The 14,024-nt window shown below is 46.5% G+C and overlaps 1 protein-coding gene across 1 annotated transcript in view; it reads left to right on the top strand.

Moving 5' to 3' along the window:
• Positions 1-14,024, top strand: part of arnt2 (aryl hydrocarbon receptor nuclear translocator 2) — a 172,954-nt gene that overhangs the window by 18,409 nt on the left and 140,521 nt on the right. The window contains exons 2-6 of the mRNA XM_088004065.1: positions 1,002-1,113; positions 1,553-1,600; positions 3,323-3,536; positions 10,943-11,156; positions 12,443-12,545. Of these exons, the coding sequence (XP_087860191.1) occupies positions 1,002-1,113; positions 1,553-1,600; positions 3,323-3,536; positions 10,943-11,156; positions 12,443-12,545 (691 nt within the window). The remainder of the gene's footprint in view (positions 1-1,001; positions 1,114-1,552; positions 1,601-3,322; positions 3,537-10,942; positions 11,157-12,442; positions 12,546-14,024) is intronic.

The raw sequence follows: 14,024 nt of genomic DNA, 5'->3' as shown, positions 1-14,024 counted from the left end.
CAGGCCAAGAAAAATATCAGAGAGGCAGAGATGAAGAATGGTGAGAACTGTCCAGGACAACCCACAGACCACCTCCAAAGACCTGCAGCATCATCTTGCTGCAGATGGTGTTACTGTGCATCATTCAACAATTCAGCGCGCTTTGCACAAGGAGAAGCAGTATGGGAGAGTGATGCGACAAGCCTTTTCTGCAAGCACGCCACAAACAAAGTCGCTTGAGATATGCAAAAGCACATTTGGACAAGCCAGCTTCATTTTAGAATGAAGCTAGCTTCATTCCTGGGTTCATTTTGGAATAAGGTGAAACAAAGATTGAGTTGTTTGGTCATAAAAAAGACGCTATGCATGGTGGGAAAAAAATAAACACTGCATTCCAAGAAAAACACTTGCTACCCACTGTAAAATTTGGTGGAGTTTCCATCATGCTTTGGAGCTGTGTGGCCAATGCCGGCACTGGGAATATTGGATTCCACTCAATATCAGCAGATTCTTGAGAATAATGTTCAAGAATCAGCTATGAAGTTAAAGTTACGCCGGGGATGGATATTTCAGCAAGACAACTATCCAAAACACCGCTCCAAATCTACTCAGGCATTCATGCAGAGGAACAATTACAATGTTCTGGATGGCCATCCCAATCCCCAGACATGAATATCATTGAACATCTGTGGAATGATTTGAAGCGGGCTGTCCATGCTCAGCGAACATCAACTTAACTGAACTGGAATTGTTTTGCAAAGAGGAATGGTCCAGGATTTAGAAACTCATTAAAAGCTGCAGGAAGCAACTAGAGGCTGTTATTTTTGCAAAAGGAGGATCTACTAAATATTAGTCACTTTTCTGTTGAAAAGATAACACAAGCTGACATACATTAAGCAATGTTTTTGCATCAACAATGGGATTTCTTAAAGAGTTGGTGTAAAATTTAATATTTGCTCATTTTGGGTGAAACATATATTTGTTATATTGTGTCCTTTGCTCTTAATTGTTGCATGCTGTAGAAATAGCCAGTGAGCTGCCAGGTCCGGTAGCGATGCCTGGAGGAGTTGGGAGTGGCCAGGTGAGAATGGCAGGTGCCGTGTCAGGCCGCGGTGGGAAGAGGAGATCAGGCGGGTAAGTGTTTTTAGTTCTGCTCTGTTGTTGAAACACTTTCTTTTCTAGCACATAAGAAAAAATCCCAAATTTATACAGAATCCTACAAAAATATTCATACCCTTCAAACCTGGGATTCTGCAATTAATTAATGAATCTCACTGGGATTTCATGTGATTAAACAAAAAGAAGTTAGCATTATTTTGTAACTTACAAGTACTTATGAGTAATTATGAATTGGAAGAAAAATTACAAATGGTTTTAACATTTGAATGGATTGGTGACCTGTCCAGGGAGACCCCGCCTCTCACCCGTTGACCGCTAGAGATAGGCACCAGCACCCAGTGTCTTTTTAAGTACATTGAAATAAATTCAGACATAATTAAAGTGATTCAAAGTGCCACACTTTGGCAGCTAGATTTAATGAATTGAATAACTGTCATTCTATTTTATTTTACAGAATGGACTTTGATGATGAGGATGGTGAGGGACCCAGCAAATTTTCAAGGTGAGAGCAGTGAAAGCAAGCAGCATGAATCAGATCTTCAATTATACAAATGAAATAAGAAAATAATAATAATAACTTTTTACTTTTTGTGAGCCTCCTGTGACATCAATAGGAACAAGTTATTTCTCTTATTTTTATTTTTCACCATCAGAAATACATTAGGAGAAATGTTTGAAACCAACTTGAAAACACAACGCAGAGACTGTTGAAATAGTGGAAACTGTTGATCTAACAAATTTAAGAGCAGCTTAGGTCTCTACATTAGCATGGTATAGACAACAGAACGGTCCCCATTAAGATATTTCAGTTGGTTTCATTATACCTCCATGTAGAAAAGAATAAAATAAGTGACTGAACAAGTGGTCTACAATCAATATTAATAGATTCAGTGTCAGAATCTATAAAGTCAGTGTAAATGGGTGGCGTCAAAGACGAATCTATGGATGGATGGCTGACAGGTGCAAATGACAAAATGAACAGGAAACACATGAACGATGCAAACCAGAGGTGCACAGATTGCAGTTTTCTGGCCAATCCATGATGACCAATCTTTAAAAAGCCTGACTCGCCAATTCCAATTTTAGCTGACGCAAACTTTTTTTGGAAGGATGGATGGATGGATGGATGGATAGATGGATGACTTTTTTTGTCTGAAATGTTGCTAAATATAGCAAGAAAGTGGCTAAGTTGGCAACTGGTATCACACTGCACCACTATGGCTTCATTTTTTAAAATTGCCTGTATTCATCCTCACTGACATTGTTCAGCCTGGGATTTGCATCTTCCCTCTCATGTCTGTATCTTTACAAGGGTTCTTGCTTCTAAGGACATGATGGTATCGGGTCGAGGATGTTTTAAAAAGACGCGGGTTGACAGCAGCTCCCTGCAGCTGCATAATGTCCGTCTCTAGGCAACCACAACAGTGTTGGTCCATAGTGTTCTGGGGGTCCTTTATAGTTCCCTCCATGAGAATTTAGCTGACTTTAGTATTTTCCGTGTTCTATTTTTGTCATTATTGTTACAGTTAGTGTTCATATGTATGTGATAGACATGTCTATCAGACATTTATAGAAATATGGAACAAATCATGTCACGTATCGGTTCAATTCGGGATGCAACATTTAACAGCCAAATATGGGGTGATTCCATATTTTATGAGACAGGTGGTAACCCTGTAGTATAGCCAAGCCAGGCATGGTCTTAGTAGGGCAGGGCTACTGAAGTAGAGCCAGTGGAAAAGGGGCAATAGTGAGTATATTTTACTGAGAGTCTTGTCCCGTACAAATCTGTTAGTCGACTCTCCCTAATGGTGTGGAGCATTTCCATTTTGTGGAGCGAGATTGCAGCACTTCATACATGCTGTTGTTTTTTTGTTGTAGCATTTTCCCTTCCTATTTCCTGTGATTGCCAGTATTTTTTGTTTGCATTTCATTTTTGTATTTGCGATTTTTTTGAGTTTGCATCATTCATGGTTTTTGTGCAGCTTGTGTAGTTGCACTTCTCACGTAAATATTTAAATGCAATTAATCTCTTTTTGTCTGATGGAGTTGTGCCTCAGTAATTATTACTGTTTAATTAACTTTGAAACATTTAGTTATAACACCTAAAGGATGATATGAGATGACATTATATAAAGCTGTTGATAATCTGTGTCAGTTAAATTGGAGGTAGGTATGATTCTACAGTCATTAGCTGTGTATTCTTTTCTTTCCTCTGTTTTAGAGAGAACCACAGTGAGATTGAACGACGCCGGCGTAACAAAATGACCCAGTACATCACTGAGCTGTCAGACATGGTCCCTACCTGTAGTGCCCTGGCCCGAAAGCCCGATAAGCTAACCATACTACGTATGGCAGTCTCCCATATGAAGTCCATGCGGGGGACAGGCAACACTTCTACTGATGGGGCGTACAAGCCCTCTTTTCTCACTGAACAGGTAGTGTAATGAAAGCTGATGGTCAACCAAAAGTAATATAAACAATTTAAAATAAGCAGCTTATCATATCAGGATTTTTTGTATATTGAACTCGCAGTTTTACCAAAAAATGTGTCAACTACTCAGGTAAAGTGAACTCTTACAGAGGAACATAAAGGGCCGTAAAAATTATCAGCATCATAATGTGATGTGGCTTGAGTGTGTGTGGTGAGGCGTTTCTGCTGTTTGTTATATTCTTCCTCTTGTTTTGCCCTGATGACTCTGCTCTGTTTGTCTAAAATTGCACAGTATTTCTGATTGTCAGCCTTCTAAAGCAATTTTTATCTGAGAAGCAAGTCAAGGAGACCCACTCCACTGTTAATGGGCGTACTGAACCGTCTCCACCATCAACTTGGCACCTTTCCCCGTGGGAAGCGCTCGGTAAAATGGGGACAACGTGATGCTGTCCTGATACAGAATGAGACAAAGCTGAAATCTGTTGCACCGTCTGTTTGTCAGTTCATAGCAGGCTCATCCTTTCTTCTCCTCTAGCACCTGTTCACTCCAGATGTCCCTTGACCCGGCCTGTCTGTTCCTCTGAATGTGGTGGGGCAATATCCTTCTCTCTGGCACTCCACACATTAGCTTGTTGGAACATGCACTTGTTTCTAGCTCTGTGAAGCTTCAGGTGGCCCTGTTGAAAACCAGATTACTGATGAACAAGAATGACTTGTTAGTCATTCTTTTTAAATGGCTACTTCACTTTGTCAGATTTGTATTTTACTTTGGTCTATCCTTCTCTGAACTAGTAGTCACAGCTGTCCTGGGTTAGTCTGACAGAGGCATCATGTGTCACCGGGCCCTCTGACCAGCAGGATAGGCGTGTGAAGTGTCTTGCCCAAGGACATAACAACAAAGACGCACAGAGCTGGGATCGAACTGACAACTGTTGTGGAAATTTTCCTTTAAGAATGAGGCAAAACTGTTTCAAGAACCAGAGAAAGAATATATTCTTAATCAGTATTTATTTGAAGCCTTAACAGTGTTTGAAGTCTCTGCTCACTGAACGCAGTCAGGAGAAAGAGCCCCGAGCAGAACACAGCTTACAGTTTTATAGGGAGAGTTTCAATCCGATCGCATAGTTTGATAATCTACTTGGTTGTAAATAAACAAAACAATAATTATTCTGTCAGTCCACGCCCCATTCTGAGGACAGAATGGGTCATAGAGAACGTGGAAACATCACACAGGTAAAACCGAATAAATGAGCACAGAGATTATTTTGGTGAGGTGAGCAAAGACGCAGGCAGACCCAGGTTGAAATGATGATGATGATGATTTAATGATAATAATTAATGGGACAGAACAACGGGGAGCACAACAAACACACGATGACACAGGAAAACAGGCTGGTACACACAACAAGTATCTGACAAGAGGCAAAGACAACAGGTGGGGCTAAATACACTGGGAGGGTAATCAAAGAAACGAGACACAGCTGGGAACAATCAACAGGGAAGACAGAGACTCATAGGGGAACAGGCTAATAAACACAGAAAAACCTCAAAATAAATACACAGAAAACACAGATCACAACAGTACCCCCTCCTCAAGGGCAGCTACCAGATGCCTCAAACAAACAAAAGTCCAAACACAACAAGGATAGGCGGAGGGGCGCTGGACGGGAGGCTAGAGTCCAAAAATCAACGAAAAACAACCCATCAGGGTGGGCGGAGGGGCGACGGAGGGAGGGCAAAAGTCCATGGGGAACAAAAACAGAATCACACAGTCCAAAAAAAACAAAAAGCACGAAGCAGGAAGCGGAGTCCCGGAGGCTCTGGAGGGCCGGCAAGAAGGCTGGCTAAAGGCTCAGGAGGGCCACCAGAAGGCCCGGAGGGAGCACTGGAAGGCTCGGACGGAGCACTGGGAGGCTTGGACGGTGGACTGGGAGGCGGAGGCTTGGACAGGCCGGCTGGCGAGCCAACTAGAAGGTCGGGCGGAGCACAGGGAAACTCGGGCGAAGGACAGAAAAACTGAGGCTTGTCCGCAAACTCGGGGGACGGAGCACGGGGAGCACTAGGAAGCTCAGGCTCGTCCGCAAACTCGGGGGGCGGAGCCACAGGAAACTCGGAAAGCTCAGGAAACACCAGAGGCTGCTCACCAGCAGCGGGCACGGGGAACTCTGGAGGCTGCTCACTAGCTCAGGGCAGGGGTGACGGCTTGACCCAGGGGCCGGGATCTCCAGCGGCTCAGGGCAGCGGTGACGGCTTGACCCAGGGGCCAGGATCTCTGGCAGCTCAGGGCAGCGGTGACAAGGCCCCACTCCGGGCAGGGGGATCGCCAGCCGTGATCCCCACAGCAGTGCTCCGCCACAGAACTCCTCCAGCGGGACTGCTCCGAACCACTGCCACGGGCTCCACCGTCTTATTTGGGTCCGCATCATGCGTCTCTCACCGTTAGTGTGGTCGGATCCTACTGTCATGATTGGGGAGTTTTGATGAGGTGAGCAAGGACGCAGGCAGACCCAGGTTGAAGTGATGATGATGATTTAATGATAATAATCCATGGGACAGAACAACGGGGAGCACAATGAACACATGACGACACAGGAAAACAGGCTGGTACACACGACGAGGATCCGACAGGAGACAAAGACAACAGGTGGGACTAAATACACTGGGAGGGTAATCAAAGAAACGAGACACATCTGGGAACAATCAACAGGGAAGACAGAGACTCACAGGGGAACAGGCTAATAAACACAGAAAAACCTCAAAATAAATACACAGAAAACACAGATCACAACACAAATGTCCTTCACAGACATGCCTCCATGCAGAACTCTGACACCCATTTTCTGCATTTTGTTACAAATGTGCGCAAACCTCCACGGATGAAATCCCTCTGATGAAGTGAGCTCTCAGATTCTCTGGAGGATCCAATCCAGAAGAAATGTAAGCATGTGAGATGGCCTCACCCAACCAGTGAGAAAGACGCTAGGCGGACAGAGGACATCCCACTGAGTTATCTCTTTAATGCACGAACAGACGCTGAGAACGACGCAGTGCAGACATGTGTGCCACATAACAGCAGAGCGCGCGCATGGGACAGAGAAGATGAGATGCAGCTTTTAGGAGTAAAAACAGGATTGGGACGCAGCACAGCTGAGCTGCCATCGGCTCGTATTCTGAGACAAGAGGAGCAACAGAGAGAGCAGAAAATTGCTCACTCTCTTTACAGACGTAAGGGCCAACAGTAAAGCAGTTCTAAAAGACAGTAACTCAAGAAAAGTCTGATTTAAAGGCTCGAATGGAGCTTTTACCTGAACACGCAGGAACAGACTGCTGTCTAATCCCATAGAGGAGCAAGTGGGTGTGACACAGGTGCGCTTCTGCGCATGCCTCTCAGAAACCGCTTCATCAGGGGGCGGTTAAAGACCGTTCTGTCACCCAAACCCTCATGGCAGGAGGAAATAGCTGCAGCATATGTTTTAATGGTGCTGAAAGCTAAATTTCTGTCCATCAGCTGCTGGAGAAATGACAGCACGCAGCCTATCAATCCATTCTTTACACCCTTGTCCTTTAGTGGGGTCGGGAGGGGTGCTGGTGCCTATCTCCAGCTAACGTTCCGGGCAAGAGGCGGGGTACACCCTGGACAGGTCACCGGTATGTCGTAGGGCGCACGCAGCCTAAAGGACATGAAATGGGCTCCATGCCCACTCCCGCGCACCAGGGTTGAAAGGCTGACCACTTTGAAGCATATAGCGCTGTGGTAGAAGTGGCTTGTGCGCACTGTATGGTACCCACATCCTGAGGGAGACCAAGCCTCTCTAGGCACTCCCGTTCAGCCGCCAGATCCAGAGATGCTGGCCTATTTCTGAGTGGCTCCTGATCCCTGCCCCGGTCTGGAGGAGCGCGTCCTCCCTCCATGGCAGCTTCCAGCAGCTGGTGTCGTCCTGACACCAGCTGCTGCAGACTGGGAAACAACGCTGCCTTCTTGCGCTCGGGTGCATTACCGATTACCAACAGCTGTTCCTCCCGAACTCGGTCCAGGAGCCTTGGAATCAATGGAACTGGCGAAACGCATAAAGGAGCAGTTTTGGCCACGGGCTGTGAGCGAAGGCGTCCACCCCTAATGGTGGGTCTTGTGGGCTCAGTGAGAACCGCAGCTGGCACTGCACGTTCGCCCACGAGGCGAACATGTCCACTGCTGCTCTGCCGAATCTGCTCCATATTTGAGCGACCTGCTCGGGATGGAGACTCCAGTCCCCGTGGTGAGGACCGCCCCTGGACATGATGTCTGCTCCTCTGTTCAAGACGATGGGGATGTACACCGCTCTGATCGAGAGCACAGCAGCTCTCTGGCGATGTTTAACAGCTGAGCAGAGCTCACGCCTCCCTGGTGATAGATGTAGGCTGCTGCCACTCTGTTGTCTGTGTGGATCAGAACATGATCCACACACTGACCCTGCAGCGGAGGATCAAAGTGTTGAGTCACCTTCAGCACTGTGAGGAGCTCCAGCACGTTTATGTGAATAGACGTGGTCTGGCCACTGTGCTCCAACCACCTGAGACAGACACGTTCCGACAGGGATGCGTCTGTGAACACCGATATGTGTGACGTGGGTCTGCTGAGGGGAACCCCCTCTGCCAGAATGCTGGGGCTCCTCCAGTGGGTCAGATCGGCTCCCACTGAAGGAAGAACAGAGATCGTGCGCCTCTTCTGGTGCACAGGATCTATGCGCAGGCGAGCGAACCATCTCTGGAAGCATCTCATGTGCAACAAACCCGGTGGAATCACAACGTAAGCCACTGACATTCCCAGCAGCCGCATGACTGACAGAGCAGTCATTATGCTGCGAGGCCTGACATGGCGGAGCTGCGCTGACAGAGCTTCAATTCTCGGCTGTGCCAATCGGGCTCTCATCATAACTGAGTTCAGCTCCACTCCCAAATAAAAGATCATCTGAGATGGAATAACCAAACTCTTATCCCAGTTGCTTCTGAGTCTGAATGGCGGCTTCCTCTCTGGACCGAGCCAGTAAAAGCAGGTCATCCAGATAGAAGAGGACTCTCATCCCTGCCATGTGCAGTGGCTGCAGTGTTGCTTCCACACATTTGGAAAACGTGCGCGGTGCGAGACAATAACCAAATGGCAGACGGTTGTACTGATACTGGGTCCCCAGGAAGGAGAAATGCAGATACTTCCGGTGTTTCAGGATGATGGGGACGTGGAAGTATGCGTCTTTTAAATCTACGGAGGTGAACCAGTCATCCTGGTGAACATTTTCCATCACTTGTTCGATTGTTAGCATGTGGAATGGCCTCTCTACAATCGAGCTGTTGAACAGGGACAGATCGAGAAAGAGTCTCACTCCTCCTGTTTTTGGGGACCAGAAAATAGCGGGAATAAAACCCAGCGTTTTCCTCTCCCTGGGGAACCGTGGAAATGACACCTTTTGCCACAAGTTCCTGCAGCTTTGACATGAGAGCGGAGTTCTACTCCGGAGAGGATAGAAGCATCTCCATGATCCCCTTGAAAGGCAGAGGCCTGCCTCCAAACTGCAGCGTGTAACCCCTGCTGATTAGCCAATCCATCCACCTGTCCAGGGAACATGCGCCTCTGAATAATATTCTGAAAGCGGGCTTGCATTTACGTGAGGTGCTGTGGTTCGCATGAACTCCAGCCAAGTCAGAGCCCCTACCGCCATCCACTGCCTTGGACATTCTCAGAGGGGGGGAACCAATGGGGAATTTGGCCAGCAAGGGCTGGTTGTTAGCCTCCATGCAGCATGACGCGACGGCGTTCATGTCAGGCCTAGGGCGAACCCGCACGCTTCCTGAAGAGGGGTCAGGGTGCTTGAGACGCCATTTTGGTGCGGACTGCTGCCGGACAGATGACAAACAGTCGCCACTCACAAGGTGAGATGACTGCGAAGCTGCAGCTGGAATCACAGTAGGCTTTGACTGTTCACAGAATGCGCTCTTGTACTCAGACTGCTCAGAAGAGGCATACTTATTCACTGAGACAGAAAAATTCTGTGTAGAAACCACGGAGCTGCAGTGCCTCCAAAACAGCTGCCTAGAGGCTGCCGGCTTGCTGTGTGTGGGAAATGTGTGCAAGGAAAGGAAGCTGCTGTGAGATCAGCTGATCTGACAGAGTTGGAACCTGCAGGAATTTTGCTCTCAGCGATATGTTTGTGTTTTATTTCAAAATATTTCATATTACCACACACATTCCCCCCAGCTAGTCATTTCCTAGCTTGACTTCTCCGTGGTCCCTGTGGCTGGCTGGAACCGGATGGTTCGGGCTGACGTCCTCTGGGGAGACGCTAGGTCACTGGGTGGTGAAAAGAACTGCCAAGAGGTGGAGGAGGGTGGCAGAGCGGAATGGGAAGAGGCTGCAGTCTCTGGTGTTGACGGCGGCCACGTCAGTCCCCCTAGCGGCCGGAGGTGCAGGGGACAGGTTGTGGCCGTTCCAAGCGGAGGACGGACTTCGAAACCTTCTGAGTCTTCTTAGACTCCGATAGGAGAGACTGGAAATTGGCACCAAACTGCACATCGGGGTGATGTGACATCCAGCAAGTCCTTCTGGAGCTTCTTGGACATAGATGGTGAGAGGCGGAGCCAGGTGGTCCTCTGGATCAGAGTAGCCCAGGTAGCTATCCGAGAGGAACAAATCGCTAAGGTGGTGCACAGATTGAGTATGGCATCAGCCGCCTTGCAGAGAGAGCCCTTCAGCTCCTCTGGTAAGGCAGCTTCCTTCACCCTCTTGGAGATGCCGTATGCCAACAAAGCAGCATTATTGCTGTCAGCCGTAATCTGATAGGCGCACTGGTGGGCCCGGTCAGAGAACCTGGTAATCAGCTGATCATGCACAGGTGGGAGGAGAGCACAGGAGCGGCAAGAGGGCTGAGGCGTCAGGGCGAGGTCAGTGTGCTGGGGCCCGGGCATCCCTCGCAGATCCAATGCCCGTCAAGGACATGATGTACCCCGTCTGATAAGACGGGTACAAATGGATGTTCGCTCTTAAGACAGTGCTATCTTACGCTGAAGAAAAAGAAGGAGCCGTTTGTCTGGTCTGACCGTTTTTTATACAGACGGGGTGGGGCTCACCCAGTAGGTGGGCGTGGACTAAGCCTTTTTTCAGTGCTGTGCTGCGTGTGAGGGATAAACCCACTAACAATAGCCTTAAAAGGTGAAGCCTATACGAAATAGAACTCCTACCGCCATCATCCTGCCATTGTTGACCTTTTTCAACATTTTTCTCTCACTACTTTGACTGCCCTTATTATATAGGCAATGACAATTGTTTTTTTTTGTTTTGTTTTTTTTGCACAGAGAACTCAATGTGCCACATTTCATAGGGTGATCAAACAATGGCTTTCGTTTCTCAAAAGTCTTCTCTGGGCCTTTTTGATCCTGTAGGAACTGAAGCACCTGATTCTGGAAGCAGCAGATGGCTTCTTGTTTGTGGTGGCGGCAGAGACTGGCCGAGTCATCTATGTGTCAGATTCTGTGACTCCAGTGCTGAACCATCCCCAGTCAGAGTGGCTTGGCAGTACCCTGTATGAGCAGGTTCACCCAGACGATGTGGACAAGTTGAGAGAACAACTCAGCACTTCAGAAAACTCAATGACAGGTAAATGTAGTTGCATATTTTTTTCTGCTAACAATTGCTCTGGTTATCATTTGTGTTAAATATTTTATGTTTTACTTTATGGTTGCCAGAATCTGGGAGTCTGAAAAATCTACAACCCCATGCAAAAAATTGAGCTATATCATGGTTGGAATGGTTGTGTGTGCCATTCCTGCTATAAGAGATGAAAATGAGAGTAGACACTGCCCTAAAATGAGCTGTTAAATGAAAAGATCAGATAAGGTCACATTAAGGCAAAAAAAAAAAAAAGAAAACACAATTGGGTCACTTCATGCTGAAGTGTGAATGTGGCCAGAGTCTCTGTGAGCATTTCTTAAAAATATAGTCAGTTTTTTCAGCATAAGTGAGCTGACTGTCCAGGAATGACCTAAGGTATTAAAAATTGCCACATTTTCAATAGGTTGGTCATCAAGTGAAACTGGGCCCGCTTTAAGGTCTTGTTTAGATAATTAAATTAGCTCTACATTTTAAAGAAAATTAGATAGCTTGGTGTTTTAAAGAATGTATCCTTTATGAAGTTAATAATAATTAAAGTTTGTGGTATTCTGATTTAGTGATGTATTTATGTTAGCTGTGTTACCACCCTCACACCACTAGAGGCAGTATAAGACCCCAAAGGATTCTACTTACAAGCAGATTTAGAAGTACATATAAAGCTTCAGAATTTTAAGAACTGTGAGTGGTGCTGTAGTAAATAAAAGAGAGAAGTTTAAATACATGCCGACAGTGGATCTCCTTCCTAAAGGTGAAAATATCACAGATTTTAAAATAAATTAAAAACAAGAGGCCACAGATAATATTCCTATATTATCTGTGGCCTCTTGTTTTTAATTTATTTTAAAAACTGTGATATTTTCACAGCGTCCTCTCATTTCCGAAGTGCAATTGTCCCATTTCCAAATATGGTATGAGTCTGTCGCATGGTCCTTCCTCACCCATTTCTGTTTGCTGCAGTGAGGTGTACTTGGATGTTACTACTGGCAAAAATCACAAAGACGACAGGAAGCAGTCTTTCTTTGTGGTTTGTAGTTTGATTGTTTTCTCGGACAATGTGCAGCTGGCTCCACCAAAGCTCTCACAGTATTGCACAGTTCATAAAATACAACCTGTTGTATTATAATACAACAGGTGATTATAATTGTAACAGGCGATTAAAAAATCGCCTGTTACAATTTCCTCAAAATGCAGCATATGTAGCCGCTCCCAAGTAGACAACAAACTGTGTTGCCTTCACATTTTATTTCCCACTTCCATTTGTGGTTCCATAGGACGAATTCTGGACCTGAAGACGGGGACCGTAAAGAAGGAAGGGCAGCAGTCTTCCATGAGGATGTGTATGGGCTCCAGGCGCTCCTTTATCTGCCGCATGAGGTCTGTTGGTTACTAAGAAATATTACTTTAGTTAAGAATAGTGATGAACTCAGGTGCCTTTTGCATTATGGTGTTTCCCCTAAACTATACAGAGTAGGTGAGAGGTCGGGTGCAGGGCCGGACTCGACTGATATTAGCTAGCTAGTCATCTTTTTGCTTATTTTACCTGCATCCAACAGCTTTACTCAACAGTCTGTTAGTTTGGGGGAAAAACTGAAAAGTTCTTTGCGTTTTGCTGGTTTGCTGCCATGATTCTAACACACCTGCGTAGCCCTGCACAGCAGCAGCAGGTCTCCTTCACTGCTGCACAGGTGTAAACCCAGCGCAAGCGTCGTAGCGCTCATGTTGCGTTTAAAGGCGGCTCGGAAAAACAGGTTACGACATGTTAACAACGGATTAAACAGTTCTAACTGCTGATAAAAGTGACAGAGGACACAGATATGGGAAGTGCGGAAGACCCTATTGTATCAAATTGACAGAAGAATAACAGAGTTGGCCATTCTAAGGTAAAAACCCAGCGCATACAGCGTTCGTTTTTTTTTTTTGTTTTTTTTTTTTTCTTTCTTTCTTCATCCAGATGGCTTCCCGCGCCCGCCCCCCCACCTGCAATGGCACGGCACCCCCCATAGGGAGCGCGCCCCACAGTTTGGGAACCTCTACCTTAATGACAGCCAGGCTGAAAGGAGAAATGTGTGGAGAAACTAACGACAGAGTTCTGGTCATCATTGATAGTGTTAATAGGGGGGGTGGCGCTAGAGCGCTGCAATGGAGTAAGCACTTTTTTGTGAGGCTCCATGATGTCTCCACAAATTTCGTTTTTAATATAACATACCTGGTACTTTATTCTATATTGTTTTATTTCAAGTGAGTGGGATTACTTTTTTTTCACTTTTTATTTTTCAAAATGGGGAAGAAGGACGGCGCACTGAAGGAGACAGCTCAGCCGAGCTCCGGAGCTAGCAACAAAGCTATTTTAGCTGCTGTTACAGCCCAGGGTTTGAAAGTTGCTAAACTTTTCGATCTTATTGATGACCTAAAGAAGTCCATGGAGGGTCGTTTCAAAGCTATTGAAGCTTCTCTTGCTGCCGTGCAAAAACAACGGAGAGCCGAGTCGTCACCATTGATGAAGCCATGTCGTCTGCTGATGGCCGCATCTCGGCCCTCGAGGCCTCCTGTTATGAGCTCCAGGAAGCTAACGCCCTGTTGAAGGTAAAGCTTAGTGATTTGGAAGGTCGGTCCCGCAGGTGCAACATAAGGGTGCTTGGCATCAAAGAAGGCGAGGAACAGGGTCGCCCTACTGACTTTATTTCACGGCTGTTACTGGAAGTACTCGGGAAGGATAACTTTGTCAAGCCCATCAAGATTGACCGTGTCCACCACAGTCTTAGGCCAAAACCACAACCCGAGGCGCGACCACGAGCTATCATCGCAAAGATTCACAATGATAGGAACGTGGCTAACATTCTGCGACTCAGCCGC

Source organism: Poecilia mexicana, unplaced genomic scaffold (assembly GCF_051168715.1).
Source record: "Poecilia mexicana isolate PSO_F unplaced genomic scaffold, ASM5116871v1 scaffold_3, whole genome shotgun sequence".
In the NCBI taxonomy this organism is placed as follows: Eukaryota; Metazoa; Chordata; class Actinopteri; order Cyprinodontiformes; family Poeciliidae; genus Poecilia; species Poecilia mexicana.
This window is presented reverse-complemented; position numbering and strand designations above follow the sequence as displayed.